Genomic DNA, 17,393 nt, shown 5'->3' with positions numbered 1-17,393 from the left:
CTTTCAAGGAACTGTTTGACTTTTATCGAAAATATTTAAGAAAAAAAACTGGAGCTTGAGCTTGACGATCTCACGTTCCGTAGTTACGCTTCCGTGATGGACTTGAGCTAGTGACGTTGCACAAAGAACCGCGTATATAGCAAGTTTACCTTTGCAACTCCACGACTGCGACGGAAAGGAAGGGTTGTGACACCGTGGTAAGTGACATAGAAAAGTTTTGGTTTCATTTTCTTTCAGTAGAGTAGAGTTTTGGGCAACCAAATCGTCTTATAACTTATTTGGAAAAAAATTTGAGACGATCGATTTTTTCAAATCGATATTATTGGAAAATGGATTTTTTCACTACAGTTAGGTCTTTTTTACGCGGTTTTTTACACGGGTTGCTTTCCTTCATTACTCATTGGTCTTCAGATTGATCATCATATTCAAACGAGGTTCAAACATTTTAAGGCGGTTTTCTTCGTTATATTTGCAACTCAAAAAAGTCTTTTTTATGCGGGCCGATACAAATTTGAGACGCATCCCCCGCGTTAAAAAAACCTTAATGTAGTTTTGAATGAAAGTTCAGACAATTCCCTAGAAATCATCCTCGGGAAACTTTTCTCTATTTCTTGTCATTATTCAGATTTATCGATTGGCATAAAAAAATTCAGTCGTTTAAACGTAAAGCCAGTAAATCTAGTTAGTTCGAAAATGACCGCTAATACGAGAATTATCCTTGATATGACGATGTCAAACATCAACAAGAATTCAATGCTTGACATTCTAGAACTTATCAATTGCTCGTTACAATCCTTAATTGCCATGATAAGCTCCTTTCTCTTTCTTTTCAACTAGGTTTAAATCACTACAAATGATTACACAGCGCAACAAAAATTCACTTTATTTTCTGCCTTGGCTTCTATGTATAATTTTTTTTTATGTATTTTGATGCAAAAATAAATTGTGCTGAGTTTGGACCCATTTCACCTTGAGGGGGAACAATGGGGCCATTTTGAATTTTTGAGAAATTATTCACACTCATGCATAGAGACTATGTCTCATAGCTGAAGCGAGATTTTTATGCTTTGATCGGTCCTGACCAGTGATGGAAACGAAACGAATATGATGCAATCCTCGTTTAATCTCCACATGTACACATCATGAAGTGTTACAGACCGCGACTAAACTTGAATCCTCTCAACACATCATGAAATGATGATATGGTGTGTAGGTTTCTGGGAGAAAATAAACACATAACTAGACTACATCTGCTCTGAGAAGCGATTCGCTCGTTGTGTTTGTCTCTCCATATGCCGGTCGTTAGGGGAACAAAGAATAGCAGCAGAAGAATAACATTTCGCCTGAGCAGCGGCAGAGGTGTGGTGCGGTGAGAAGGAAAGTGTGGGGGAAGGGACTACTTCGGCAGCGGTTGACTTGAGCGAGAGTAGAAGAGCATACATTGTCATTTTCTTTCTTTTTCTGACAAAAAATCTTATTCATGGGTAATAACATAACAAGATCTGATCGCTCTGTGTAACAGAGACGAATAACTTCATATACCGAGTTGTGCACATTGAGAACCATATGTTGTGGGAACGCTAACGACAAGCAATATATCGTAAAAAGGAAAGCAAAGAGAGTGAACCAACACCGATACTTTGTTATTCGCATATTGACGACGATGTCAACGCATCTTAGGCTTCCTTTATATGTATTCAAAATCGCTAGAGGTGATTTTTTTCCATCGCTGGTCCTGACCAAAAATGAGACCTCTTCCCCGCAAAAGGGGGAGGATCATGTGAAGACAAATTGTTATATAATAATGGATTATTCTTCGCGAAGCGCCACTGCGGATCGATTGACTTTCCTATGTTGCCAATATACTTATTGAATTCATCGTGGAATGGCAAAAAGATCGAGTATTTCAATATATGTTTTACCGTTGGAATATTTTTCACGGTGTAGGTTTTTGTCAAAAAATAAAATTTCGCTGATGCAACTGTAATTAAAAGTTGAGATGTATTAGAAGAAATCGTAAAGGGTTTATCTTCCTTCCTCAAACCATGATTTACTGCAGATTAGTAAAAAACAGTCGAAACTAAATCCTCATGTAAAAAAATCACATATGTGTTTTAAAGACATCACGTTTTCTAACACAAAAAATATTCCAAATGCAAATAAACGTTAAAACGAACTCTATTCAAATCTTGAATTTATTTAGTTCATTCACAGAAACAGTTTCTAAAGGTAGCAACATAGGACCTGCATGAATTATGCGGTGCTTTTGTGTTTTAACGATAATAGGAAAATAATTTGAAACTTTACCGTCTGGTATTAAGCAAAGCTTTGTTGCTACATTCTGATTCGGAACTTGACCTTCTGTTTATTATACACAGACTTCGCAGCCAACCGTTAAGTGTACAGGACAATTGCGGGGCTAGCGCTACGATCCTACTGACACTAACAGTCTCTCCCGAGTCAGGACTCGAACCTTCGACGACTGGCTTGTTAGGCCAACATCGTACCTCGAGACCAGCTGAGGAGGCGAACCGTCTGGTATTAATTGTAAGTTATTGTATGAAGATAACTTGGCCTTGCTCTTAAATTCCTTCTAATGGCAAAGTCAGCTAAGTGATAGGACAAAAAATCTAAATCACTAATCTTTATACTGAAAATGAAATCCCTGGGGAAAGTTTATTCCAGTTTACATTGTGTATTGGAGACCAGAAACTCGTTACGGGTTACTGTGAGTATGGGTCAGATATAAGTGAAATATATACCTGAAGGACATTGTAATCTATGTTAGTGTTCTATTGACATTTAAAAAAGTCATTTGAGCTTATTTTTAGAAAAATAAATCATATTTTTATATCAACCTTGATTGGTAACCCATAATAAACAGCTTGCGAAGCAAAAAATCACCGCAAAAACCTGAAACTCGCACCGGAATGCCTTTCATAACAATCTCGTCCTTGTTCATTTTTCTTTTCATTCCAATCCTTCACTGAGGTTATGCAGTCCACAGAGTTACCACAGTCGGTTCCTACCTCTCGCGTAAAACTCCGTTCATCACCCTGGCGAGACACACGATTGGGAACCGGTTCCATTCCCCTGATTAATAGTTGCGATCATTTTCAGCTGATCGCTGCTGCCGATCGCGTCCCACACACACACACGCTTCTGTCAATGTCGCGGAAATGAAATCTAAACAAGTCCCGCTCGCATTGAAGCGGAAAGGCGTTCATCATTTTTCAACTGTTTGCGAAAAATTTTCGAACCGCGCCCCATGGGTTGTCGTGGCGTATCCACATCTCCATAATGCCATCCACGAGCAAATGTAACGCGAGGGTCATCGGGTTTAGGAAGAACCATAAAAAAATGAACTGGAGATTTACCGCAGTGCATAAAGTAGAAAAATGCCGCTATTATTGATGTAGAAAAATGATAGCTGCAGCTTATCTGATGGTGAAGAAGGTTTCGAGTGGCATTCACTGGCACTTTTCACTCATGTTTTATTGATGCCGAACGGGCTAACTTGGTCACAAAGGAAAGGCTAGACTTGGACGGATAGTTCGCGCGCGATAGTTCAAGCGTGCAAAACTGTGCTCCTTTACCGATAACTCGGAAACTGATTATTAACGAACTGTGCTTACTATGAAGTACGTTGATAATTAGTTTCAGTGTTGCCTTTCTATGAGGTTTATTTTGACGATTCCACTTTCGGAATTTTCGGCTCCAGTAACCCCAATGATGGTGAGTGAAGGTTTCGCCGATGTTAAATTACGTAGAGTTGATATATAAAGCTCGAACGAGGCGGTTTCTCTTTTAGCTGAACTTTGCCTACCGTGATAAGCGAAAGTTTTGCCACTGTCATGAGAAACGTACTGTTCGGTGGTTTTGTTGATATACTTTGAAAACAATGTTTGCTATAAACAGATTGCGTAAGACACAAGTTTCACAGATACGTGCTGCAGCAGATGTACGAATTTCGTTCGAACGCCCTTGTCATCACTTTACCGCTTGTTTGGTTCGGTTCGAATACGAGTCTCCAACTCAACTGCATCTTTGTTCCATTAGCCCATCTATCCAGACTTACGGCGCTAATTCATGAACTCGTCCATCAGTTTCGATTGCGGCCAAAGCGTTCAGTAAACAGCCCAAATTACTCATAATAACTTGAATTTCAATTGAAAAATTATCCCGGCGACTCGAGCATACGGCCACATGCGCATGCGCTTAAAATTGTAGTTTTTTTCGTCTTTTCTTTTTCGTGCTGCGCGCATAGATTGGCTTTATTAGCTAATGCTGGCAGCGGCAATGAAATTTCTTTTTCGAAACTCCTTGGTCGACTGCCGGCACGAAGCTATTTCACATGGACACCATGGTGGAGAGCATATACGTTTATAGCGTAATTTTCCAGCTGCCGCTTCTTCACAAACTTCTCGATAAACGGACAAACAAAGCAAAACGAAATTCATCGAAAATTATTGCAGCACCATCTTCGCGCGGCAGCATGCCGTGAACCGGTAAGATTTGACTTTGGTTGGAACAACAAAAAAAAAAGCGAAAGTGGTACGGAACGACGACACGACAGAGTGGGTGGATCAGCAGGAAAGTAGACTACCGTATTTTGTATGCAAAGTCTAATTCTAGTAGCTATGAAAGGCATGGTCACTGATCCATAGATCAGCTCCAACACCCAAGTCTAATGCATTTTAGACTCGTGATTAGCACCCTTTTTTGTGTAATTCCGGTCCTGTTCGGGCATGGTGTTACGAGGTTCGCTACCAGCCCCTCAGGCTAGAGATATATAGCGGTAGATGCGATGGATATACAGACAGATAGTTTGTGTAGCCATGCAAATATGCAGCCAGCTGTTGGTTTTACTCTGCTTCGCGCTGCAATAAAATAGTTTATATACATATAGGGTTCAGGTGTTCGTTGTCGCCGCATAGACCGGCGGCGTGTGTTTGGGTTTTCTGATCTAAAGATTCAATGGATGCTATTTTACAGTTATTATCGAATTGGTTAGTTCCTTTTTCAGCATCCTACGGCTCTTTTTTTAAGGTAAATAGCGAAAGGGAATTGAATAATTTGTACACTTATAAATAGCGCTGCTTTGTATCGAAAACACGTGCAGTTGAAAGTGAAACGGGAAACTTGTATCTATGATCAGAGTTTGATCTGGAGCTAAAAAAAACATTTCTAACTTTGAAATATGAATTCTTCATTTAACCTTTGTTGACTTTTCAAATAAATTTTGCTAATGTTTTGAATTATCGTTACACTATGTTTCAGAAACTAAATCGAGGAGGAATTTAGGATCTACATTTCGATAGCCAGACTTTTAGAGCTTTCAAAGACGAACTGTAAATATTTCAATCCTATCCAAAGTTATTGATGTTTTGCACAAAAAATAAACCCTTTTTATTTGTTGGTCGATATTTTCGAAGCAAACATACAGTTTCAAAAGTTTTTGGAAATGGGTTTTGCATTATAGGGGAACTGCTCCATTATTCATCTCAGCCCATATTTTCATCTCATACAACATGAAAACACAATTGAAAACAGGAAAAAAACGCATATTTTCTTATCAAAACAATCTGTTTATCCATGGAATGGATTCTTCATAGTTCACTTTAGATTCCTCATAAAGGATAATCCTCAAAGAATCACTTAAAAGCTCTAAATTTGATATTATACTCGGGCATCTGCACTCGAAAACTCATTTAAGGTGGAAGTGTGTTGAAGCCATTAATGGCCGACTTCAAGCCACCACGTGGTCGACATCGAATTTTCAAATGCTTACCATTCGGTAATAGCTAATGCATAACATGTGAAAACATATTATCATGTTTGTTATTGTGATGAAAATATAAGATAGTGTTTTCATAGATATCGCATTAACTATACCCGAGTCTTGTGGCACTAAAAATTCGTAGTCGACCACGTGGTGACCACGGGGTGGCTTCTACACACTACCTCCTTCATTCAATCACCTACCTCAGAAAACAAAATAAATCTGCGCATTGTTTTACACGGCTACAACGGGACTCGTTCAGCAGTCAACCAAAGTTTTTTTTTATAACTAGCGGACCACTTTTTACTTTAATCACTAAACAAAATCACTCACTACACTAAGAATACTTTAATCTTTGAAATGTTCACCTCAAATTTCCTAAAACAAGCTTGAATTAGCAAAAATATATGAGATGAATTTCTACAATTCCTAAATTTCAACTGTATGTATTTTTATCTGTTTTCACTGCGTTGAAGAAAATCAAAAGTTGCCAAATCAGTTTCTGTTAATACGAAAAAATCATACTGAAGATGTTGAATTATTCCGACATAATTGACATCAATCAACAGTACTGCAGTGGTTACCTAGGTTACTAATTTTGCACGTAAACAACTACAGTGGATATCTAGGTAACCCGTCGTAGGGCTGCGGCTACGTTCATTCATGATAATTATTCATCATTATTCATTCATGATAATGTGATTCATTCATGAATATTCAAGTTTTGAGATGGATATGGAAGCGTTGTGAAAAATGGTTTGTTTTACAAAATTCAGGAAAATCTAGCTAATTTAACTAAATATATTTAAAAAAATTTAGTGTTTAATCCGTGCATTCTTCGTGAATATCGGCTTAATGAGATGAATAATGGAGCAGTTCCCCATACAGGTTTCTACTAAATTCACCAGAATTTGTTGTATGAAAGTTGACCGATGTTTGGCTGAGTTAGGTATTTTTTAAATAAAAAACAGAATGTTTGGGTTTCATGGCATAATTTTTTAATGGTAACTTGGTCATTTTTCATCCAATTTTTTATATTTTGGCTGTTTCAGAAAGGAGAAAGATATAAATATGTCTGACTTTATTTATACGTAAAAAGTTGTTGTTAAACAAATAGGATGTTTTATGTTTTGTTTTTTGTTTTTTCAACTTTATTCGCGATTTTTCACACATTTTTGTAACAAATAGAGCTATACAACCCAGCTGGTCTCGAGGTACGATGCAAGCCTAACAAGCCTGCTATCATAGGTTCGAGTCTCGGCTCGGGAGAGACTTTTGGTGTCAGTAGGATCATAGCGCCAGCCCCGCAATTGTCCTGCACACTAAAACAGTAGGCTGCGAAGCCTGTGTATAATAAACAGAAGGTCGAGTTCCAATTCGGAATTTAGCACTGAGGCTTTGCTTTGCTTTGAGAGCCATGCAACGAAAACTACACTGCCTGTAATCGCATAATTGTAACATTCGACATTTTATGGATTTCGTGCTTTTTATCGGGAAATGCTTAGAATAGTATGTATTTTTTACATCTGGAAAAATATGCTTATGTTCGTTAGAAAAAAGTCGTAAAAATTACCAAGTTGTTTTGTCACATAGCGTAGATAACCGCATAATTGTCACACTACTTAGCTTTTTCAACTTTTTATTAAAAAAGTTTCCATCCAAATCCACATCTGCATCCTTTGAAACTCGGAAGTTATTCTGGTCCGGTAACCAACCACCGGTGATCCGTTTCTGATGTTCAGCTCATGCTTGTTGAATATATGAAAAACTTCATTTTCCCTGTTGTATATTCCAAAAGTAGCTTGAAACTGACGGCATAAATGTATCATAGCAAAAATTTCAACCAATTTGACTTCAAAAGTAATACTCAATGTATACATAGTGTAAAGTAGTGCTTGCTTCATGATACTAAATTTAGTTAAAGTGTCTATTTGCAAGAATATATTAGGAACAATGCATTTCAGGTCAAAATATAAAAATGCGATTTGCTCGAACAACCAATTTTGCAAATGTTACAAATATGCGATTATCGGCAGTACAGTTATATTAAAATCTTGAAAAACCATTCTGATCTGAATACAATAAAAGCTGCTGGACGAAAATCGGCTTAGACTTTTATTGAGTTGTGATATGTTTCATGGAGAATGAACACGTTTATCACACATTATGCTGTTTTATACACAGTGCTGTTTCGATTTTATCACGATAAAAAAACATTCTCCCGTGAATCCAACGATACAGTGGACTTGGTGAAATTATGAACATCACTATTTCTGTTAGATTTCAAAGCTATTCAACAAAAAACACTAACCAGCATCATTTCTTCGGATCCACAATCATGCTAGATTTACCGGAAAGTGTTTTTTGAGCGCGATAAAGTCGAAAAGGCACTGTACCACAGACTCAGACTTAAGTTTCTGTGAAAACAAACTGAAGGCTAACTTTTAGAATTCTCAATTAACACTCGAATAGAGCTTTAACTCACACAACGTCACATCAGTAGTTCTTGTATTTTTGTCATTTGTAACACGGTGAAAGAGACAGTTCAGAACAGTTATACTAACTTAATATTTATTGCCAAGTTTCGGTAATTTTTGCCGAAAACGGCACCACTGAGTGCTCGCTTGGAAAAATAATGACAGCTGTTACATTTTTTCGCAAATCTCGGTGTACCTAACTGAAATTTCGGCACAAAATATCCGTAACCTCGGTAGTGATACCATAAAAGCTAAAAATCCTGTTATTTTTCAATATATCAAAGCCAAATATCTGCCGATTTTCGTTCCTCTTTTCGAAGTTGCCAAAACAATAAAAATCGGTTAAGAAATCATTGAGTCAAAAAATTGTTTGCGCTGGATTCCGCAAACCCAAGAAACAATTGAAACATAATAAAAAAATAAATCCTGATCATAAAATTCCAAGGTTATAAGAAACATTTTTTGTTTCTAGGATGAAATTGTGAAGATACAAGCAACAACTAAAGTTGCATCGCTGCTTTAAAAAACTTTACACCAACAACGTCATTCGCGTGGTTGGATTTGTTGTTGAAACGTGTAAACGGCATTTGAAAACCTAACCTTCACTGGATAGATCTACCCAAGCAGCACTTGCATCATGTTTTCAAATTAGACTACTCAATATTTGTTGTTTTAAAACTTTTTTAACGGTGCAAGAAACTTTTCCGGTTACTCTAAAGAAATTTAAAAGAATTGAGCAACATTTTGCTATTTACGTGTATCATTATCGTAACTGAACAATAGAGATTGCTCAATAGTTTTCTGCAATCTATTTCCAACTGCATATTTCATGATGCTTTTGAATAACGATAATGTCACATGATGTTGCATATTGTTGTTTCAAAAATGTTTTCTTCTAAGGAAAGCATACAAGTAATGAAAATGCATAGCAACATCTTGGTAAACCATATATTTGCTAAAATTACCACACAGTAAACAACCAAATATTGTTTTATCATTCCATATTTCGCATGACTAACACTGCATATCCACTGAGCAAGGTATTCTGAACTATCGTTTCCCAAAACATTGTTTATAATTTGGCGAGTTTGAATCATGATATTTCTTCTACAACACTTCATGACAGGCGCGTGAATAATTACGAAGTAAAAACATTTTTTGCTCGGTAAATTTCGAATCGCAGGTAGAATTACATACCTATCAGAAGCGTAAGTAGAGAAAAATTTCGATATATTTGTAGTTATATGAAACTTCGCGACACCATCACCGAAGCGTAATGAGAGTAAAGGTAAACAAACTAAATTTTATTTCTCCTCTCTTTTCTTTTCATACTACAGCGGCTATGGATGCAGATGATGATTTAACATACTGTTAGTTGCATATAGGCTCCACCTCTTGCGCTTTTTCGGTTATTGACAAGTTGAATAAAAGTAACGGATGCGATTTATTACAATCTTTGAATGCTGCATTGAGAGTTGCATTTGCTTCATTGCAACAATGTGTGCTGCTTGGGTAGTGGGTGGAGCATATAAGTTGCCAACGTGATGCTTGCGAGATACACAAAACAAACACACAACAATACTTCTAAAAGTTGCTGTCATGATCTCAAGCTATGTCACAGCAACTTTTGTTCGATCGTTCGCCTTATATTTGTTTTTGAGATGAGGTTATTTACTGCGTTGTAACTTTTGGATTATGGATTAGAAGTCGTCCAAAGATGTGGGTCTCTGAAACGAAATGAAATAAATTGCTTTGCATTTCATTATCACGCTGAGGTGCTGATGAAATCAAGAAGCAAAAGTAAAAACTGAGAATGAGCATGAGCATGATAAGGGAAGCAAAATTAAAAACTGAGCCATAAACTTGCAAGTGCTCCTACAGCAAATGATGTAAATAGTAAAAACGATAAAATTGAATAGAAATTGATAACTGCAGTTGAATGCTCATTTAATTTGTGGAAATAATCAAAGATAAATCGCTATACAGACAATCTTTTGCCATTCTGACCATTCGCCATTTGACAATCTTATCACAACGCCATGTAGTTGCTATTTCGCCATAGTTGCTGCTACGATACATTCTTGTTGCTGAAATTTGACCATTTTGTCTCAAATTCCAGGCATAAGTTCATACACATTGCTGTTTCATTCTTGAAAATTGAGTTGAAACAACGAAAATGTTGCAATTGACTCCGCCTCCTGCGCTTTTTTTGTCATTGTATAAGAAACTGAGATGTAGCTGCAACTTGGTTTTGCATAAAAGTTTGTTGCTGTGATGCACAAAGTTCATAATCGAAACAAATTTTGCTGCTTGGGAACGGTATTTTCACCATAACTTCAAATTCTAGGGCTGTTTGAAAATTTTTTAGTTTGAGCGAATGTTATAAAATAAATTTCTTTTTGAGCGTCTTAGCAGAATAGAATTGAATATTGAGAATAGGTTATGTTTTCATTAAATTCTACTACAAAAAATCGAATATCGTCCGCAGATACGTATTTCGGTTGCTACATACAACCATCATCAGTGCCTATGTGGACTGTCCACATAAGCACTGATATTGGTTGTATGTAGCAACCGAAATACGTATCTGCGGAAGGTATTCGATTAAAGGGTATTCGATTTTTTGTAGTAGAATTAAATGGAAACATAGCGAATGTTATACTCAAAAAGATCTACCACCTACACTAGATCACATCAGAAGTCAGGCTTCCGAAAATGACTGTCTTTCCGTGGCAGCAAATTTTAAACTAATTCGGCTCTCATTGTATTGCACAGTTCTCCCTGCTCTTCATACGTTCGGTGAACAGACCGACAGCGACTGACGAGAGCACGGACATGTAATGCCAAACGGGCTGCTATTTTTCATCTCCTTATGCTTGTAGGTTCTTCTAAGCTGTTGCTAATTACAGTCTCTATAGCGCGAAATACTTCGGCAAAAATCTGAGCGGGTGTCAGGTGATTATAGTTTACGAGAGTAAGGTCGATGCTATAATGCAAGCGAGGTAGTGCAAAACACTTTTTTCACGTGTTGGTAATAATACTAACAATACAAAACTACCTGAAAGAGAGAACAGTCGTCAGAATACTGTCACACTGCAGTCTTTTTCCGAAGCCTGCATCAGAAATTCTAAATCGCTGTATCACAGTGAATCAGATCCATATTATTTTGTTGGGTTGTTGAAATGTCTTGTAAAACTAGAAAAAATACCAAGGAATCAAATGAGCAATTCTCGCTGAAACCGTCCCACTGGTGACATGAGGTCTTTCAAAAAGGATATTTTTGTGTCTAAATGATTGAAAGTAGTGAAAAAATTAAAAAACCATTTTGGTTAGTTCATATTGATGGACCCCTCGGGCACAAAACGGTTAAACGGTTTTTACAAAAATTGATTTTTGAGCAATTCTTGATCTTTTTATTGATTTATTTCTCTTGAATTTGTCGTTGAATCCCCTGCAACCAACACATCGTTTTCAAGAGGAATGATAGAGCTTTCATTTAAAGTAGAAAAAAATTGGACGCCATCTTGGATCTCGCCGCCATTTTGGATTTCATCAGAAAAACGTGTTTTTGAGCAAGTTCGCAACCATCGATTTTAAATTTAACTTCGCCATTGGAAAGCTGAGAAAAAATGCTATAAGATACATTCAAAATATTAGGTGAGCATTGAGTTTAGCTTGTCATTCTGGACATTTTTCAAAATCGAGCTTCAAACAGTTCAACGCATGTCGCGCGGCCAATATCAAATCAACGCAATATGCTGAGCCTGTGGTGAGTGTCTGTGTGTAGTGTATATTAGGGGCCATCCATGTTCCACGTGGACAGATTTTTAAGGATTTTGTTAGCCCTCTCCCCCTTCCCGTCCCCCACAACTGCTCATATAAATTCTCAAAATTTTGTATGGACCGTGGATATCACACCCCTCCCCTTCCCCAAAGTTGTCCACGTGGAATGTGGATGGCCCAATGCCTGTGTGACTTTAGGTCTGTTCATAAGTTACGTAAAGCAAAAAATCGTATCTTTGACCCCTTTTCACTGCATTCACACTGTTTATTTCTTCACTCCCTTGCTCCTTCTTGAGTGTAACGTAATTTGTGATAAAGCTTCTCTACGTTTTTTTGCTAGAACAAAGTTTGGTTCCCTGTACGGAGGACAGTTTCGCGTGTTTAGTAATTAAACAAATTAGTGTTAGATGTTGTTTTTACTACTGTTATATACTGTTGTTTTCATGCATTAAACTACTATCAACAAACTTAGGTATGGTATACCAAGGTATAGTATGCATCAAGTATATCCCGAGTAATCTGGAGAAGATTTGCGTATGCTAGCGTAAATAAAGTAAAAGTAGAATCATCACTTTTTTGATCCCTAGAAAATTCTTGTTGACGAAAAGGGTACGTTTGCTACTAACGAAATTCAGCCAATTGATTAAAGGCTATTCAAAAATTGCGGTGCGTGGGTGCACTTACTACCTGTGAACTAGGAATACTGACTTTCCACATCATACGCACACTACAGGCTCAGTATATTGCGTTGATTTGATATTGGCCGCGCGTCATGCGTTGAACTGTTTGAAGGTCGATTTTGAAAAGTGACCAGAATGACAATCTAACCTCAATGCTCATCTAATGTTTTAAATGTATCTTATAGCATTTTTTCTCAGCTTTCCAATGGTGATGTAAAATTTAAAATCAGTGGTTGCGAACTTGCTCAAAAACACGTTTTTCTGATGAAATCCAAAATGGCGGCGAGATCCAAGATCGCGGCCAATTTTTTTCTACTTTAAATGAAAGCTCTATCATTCCTCTTGAAAATGATGTGTTGGTTGCAGGGGGTTCAATGACAAATTCAAGAGAAATAAATCAATTAAAAGATCAAGAATTGCACAAAAATCATTTTTTGTAAAAACCGTTTAACCGATTTGTGCTCGAAGGGTCCATCAATATGAACTAACTAAAGTAGTTTTCTCATTTTTTTCACTATTTTTTATCATACAAACACAAAAATATCGTTTTTTAAAGACCTCATGTCACCAGTGGGACGGTTTCAGCGAGAATTGCTCAAATATGTGTATTTTTAAAAAATTTAAAAATTATTATTGTTTTCAAATTGAGTTTTAAGGGCTTTTGAATGGTGGACAATTTAGTACCGAATTCTTTCGATAAGTGACGGAAAGAGGTTTCAGCAAAGTTTTTCAGAAGGTCAAGAGCTGCTGGCTAGTGAATAGGTTGGTACAGAATAATACCGCTACATGACGCTAGTGTGTACGCAATCCTTTTGATTTTCACTTTAACTTATCCCACGATTCTTACTTTCTAAAAGTTGCCGTTTTGGACATTGTCAGTAGAAAATATTTGACGCAGGACTACGTTTTTCTTTAGCCTGCCACAGAGAGGTGTAAATTTAAAATCTCTTAACGAAAAGTGGATAAACTTTGTGTTTTAATGAATGCTTATAAGTCGGTTTATTTTCAACCGATATCCTTTATTCTCACAGCAATTGTCTGGAAAATCGTACACGCATCCGCTCAAACATAAAACAAATTGTTTGATTATGCGAACTATTCTACTATTAAAGATTGTCAGATCAGATTTTGCAAATACAACTTTTGGCAAGACCAACCAACCTGTCAAAGGTCCTAGAATGCCCGGGACAATTGAAGTTATTTCGTCACAATGCAATCAAATATAATCGAAGCCAAAATAAAATATTCTCCTATGCACAGTGGTACGGGAGCTCAAAATCGTGAACTTTTTCCAATAACTCTACAAATATAGGTTATATTGTTGGTTATGACGCCACTAGCGATGGAGTTCCAAACTAAAAGTTGTTGTCATTCTTTAAGACTTTTTATATACTAAATATCTTCTGAAGATAGTATGCGAATTAAACCAGTATTTGGAAAAAAAGTACACGATTTGAGCTCTCGTACCACTGTGCGATGATTGTAAAAAAAAATAACTCTATAACATAACTTTTAATCTTTTGCAATAAACCAAAATTGAAATCGATCAAAGGTTCAGCTTCATGATCCCTCCCCTATTATGGGTGCAATATTGCGCCTAAGCTCGACCCCAAAAGGATTTAAGCGAAACAATTTTACCTTGATTACCGTTTGCGAAACTGCTGAATCTTGAATTACTCTTCTTACGGCTGCTAGGTTCCGGCAGTAAACGGCTGAACAGATTAACGAGTAACCGAGATAATAAAATAATGACAGCGCACCTGGACGCGGGGTTTCTTTTGTGGGAGCCGCTCGCGATTGCCAGTTGCGCAGATTTGGTAATAGTGGCCCCTCGGAAGTACAGCCAGTTTCCTTTCTTGGAGCACGAGAGCAGGAGGAGGAGTGAGAGGAGTCGTTTCTGCAAGCGACACCCATTTACGCTACTAGTGGTGTACCTTAAATAAGGAGCTGCTGCTGCAGCTGTCGTGGGAATTACAGTATCAGGGGTTGATTGCTGCAATGTTTAAACTGCGCTCTGTTACACCGGGATAGTGCAGAAGTCGTGCCTAGAGCTTATTTAGGAAGTGTTTATGAAACTGCATTTATGATTTTACCGATTTTTGCCACGATCGATGCTGGGCTGTCAGGAGTACACTTAAGAAGGCTATTTCTCTCAGCCGCTATAAAGTCTTACATAACTTTGATAACAATCAACAGTAAATCATTTCGAAGAGAGGAAGCGGAAAGTTGCGGTTTGAAATGAGCACACAACTAGCATTAGTCATGGAAACTGTACGATACCCATTAATTTCTCTATTAACCAGTAGCAGAAACAACCCTTGGTTTGGGTAAAGTTTTGATGCGGTTATTTATAGCCAACCTCCAAAACACAGGGTTTGCATTGATCATGTTTTGATCAGTTGCAAATCCGTTATCGACCTTCAATTTTTGAATCAAAATCCAATTACGCCATTCGCTGCCTCTTCTACTGTTCGCGCTCACTCACCTCGAATTTTACTCCGCTCACTCTCGTCTTGTTCGCCATTGAAACTACTCAACGTGAAAGCCAAAATTGATTGCTGATCACTAAAAGTTGCAAATGCGATGTTATCTTTATTTTGGCGGAACAAAATCATTGAAACGAACTCTTACTGCTGATTGTACACAGGTTTGACATTCAATTTCAATAACCAACAGTGATTTTCGGTGTTTTGCAACCAGCCATGATATTTCCACCTCAAGTTTCGTGTAACATGCGATCTCTGCTGGATTGTTGCCAGTAAAATGTTTGTGCAAATTAAATCTCTCTTCCCTTAGCGCGATCTGCCAACGAAGAGCGAGTGACTGGTTTATGAAAGTTTTCCGTCCAAACGAATCTACTAACCGAGCTGATGCAGTTCGTTAACTGGTAGCAGCAGTTTAGGGATCTTACCAGCTGAACATTTAATTAGTTATGCTTTGTTTTACTAGTGAGAGAAGTAACCTTTTCCGTTGCATGCTACGAATCCGTTATCTGGGATGTTGATGAAGTTGACGATACTCGCTTGCTTATTTTATTTTTAATAATTTGAGACGATTCTTACGAGTGTAACAACGGACACTTGTTAACGATGAAGCAACAAGTGAATCGAATTCATCATTTTTTGTAGACTCAAAATCAACTAGTCTGTTGATTTTCGTTTTAGCGGATCCCATCCATCAGCCACAGCTGCATCAAACATGCGAACCGATAGGCTAACTTAACACGAATCAAATTAAATCTATTCGCAGCTCGCTGGCCATTAACCCAAATTCGGCACTTTTTTCAGTAAAATTACGGTTCTTGTGCGCTCAGTGAAGCTATTTTGTGTAGCACTCGAACTTAGCAATAGCATGGAACGTGAGATAGATCTGTGATTATCTATTATGATTTGCGGTTTATCTTGGATCAATCGGAAGAGGGTGTTGTCATTGACAAAACACTATAAATTCATGCAAATTTGAACGAACACAATTTTAGTAACAGGATGGGATTAAAAGTCACTGACAAAATGTTGAGGTTCTTGATAGAAGATTAAGATTGCAGATTGCTTGAGAATGATTTATGAAAAATATCTATTTGAACATTCAAACCCGTTCTTCGTATTCTCAATAACTAGATATGCCATTTTACAAGTTTCTATCAATCGCTTATTCCTCAAAAACAGTTTAATCAATAGCTTACGGTGTGTTTTATTCTCTTGAAGCAAGTTAAGTACCCGCAGTTAAAAAGTGTCATACGGTAACAGATGGTACCGCATTCTGAACTGTGTTGATAAGTGTCTTACCCTAACGAAATCCACAAAAAAGTGCCTGCAAGTCACAAAACGATGCCCGCCGCATGCCGGCCCAATGAACTGGCACCGACTTAGTGACAAGCTTTCGCCTTTCAAGATGATGGCCTCATCGAAAAAGGTCGACTACCTTTCGTCGACCCCGACGTCGACGGCGACTCCCTCCTCGACCAGCCAGCCGGACAGTCTCGATCTGGACTACGACATGTGGCAGGGCCAGTTCGAGTTTGTCGGGCCCACGCTGGACTCGAACGCCATCAACGGTAGCTGCCTCACGCTGACCAGCGACGGTCTCAATCAGCACTCGCGCACCGCTTCATCTAGTCTGGAAGATTTACGCTTACACGGGTACTACCCATCCGATCAGCCGGTGCTGATCGACGAGGAAACTTTCCTGAGTCTTCACCCGAATGACTTCCCCCCTTCCGGTCCGCACTCCGGGCTCTATTTGGAAGAGTTCAACAACGGTGGCTTCGAAACGCAACAGTTGAACAACAACAATAACCTAATCACGAACAATAACATACTCAACAACAAGTTGTTGAACGCGAAAACCAACAATCTGATCAGCTCGGTCATTATTGAGGAGAAGAACGCCAAAAACAATCTCATCAATAACAATTTGAAGCTGATCAATGACAATCCCGAACTTGGCAACAAATACATCCTCAAGTCGAGCAACGGCTGCAGTAAAATCAATGGGCTGATAAAAACAGACCTGTGTGATAACCTGAATGAACAAGTAAGTACGGCCGCAGTTTGGGTATCGGTGTTATTTTTTCAATTTATTCGTCAGACATTCTTTCATCTCATCTCATTTAAATTCATCTGAGAAACAGTGGTCGTATTTCATTTAACCTATAATTAAACGAAAGGGTGA

The 17,393-nt window shown here is 37.9% G+C and overlaps 1 protein-coding gene across 18 annotated transcripts in view; it reads left to right on the top strand.

Moving 5' to 3' along the window:
- Positions 1-17,393, top strand: part of LOC129720724 (rab11 family-interacting protein 4B) — a 189,692-nt gene that overhangs the window by 150,344 nt on the left and 21,955 nt on the right. For 6 of the 18 annotated variants that reach the window (XM_055672361.1, XM_055672364.1, XM_055672362.1 and 3 more), the window contains exon 2: positions 16,427-17,255. The exons of 11 other annotated variants lie outside the window; for them this stretch is intronic. In XM_055672361.1, the coding sequence (XP_055528336.1) occupies positions 16,572-17,255 (684 nt within the window). In that variant the 5' untranslated portion in view covers positions 16,427-16,571. Of the gene's footprint in view, positions 1-16,412; positions 17,256-17,393 lie in introns of those variants that run through there. One more of the 18 variants, XM_055672363.1, reaches the window with a different exon arrangement.

Source organism: Wyeomyia smithii, chromosome 2 (assembly GCF_029784165.1).
Source record: "Wyeomyia smithii strain HCP4-BCI-WySm-NY-G18 chromosome 2, ASM2978416v1, whole genome shotgun sequence".
NCBI classification, from domain to species: Eukaryota; Metazoa; Arthropoda; class Insecta; order Diptera; family Culicidae; genus Wyeomyia; species Wyeomyia smithii.
This window is presented reverse-complemented; position numbering and strand designations above follow the sequence as displayed.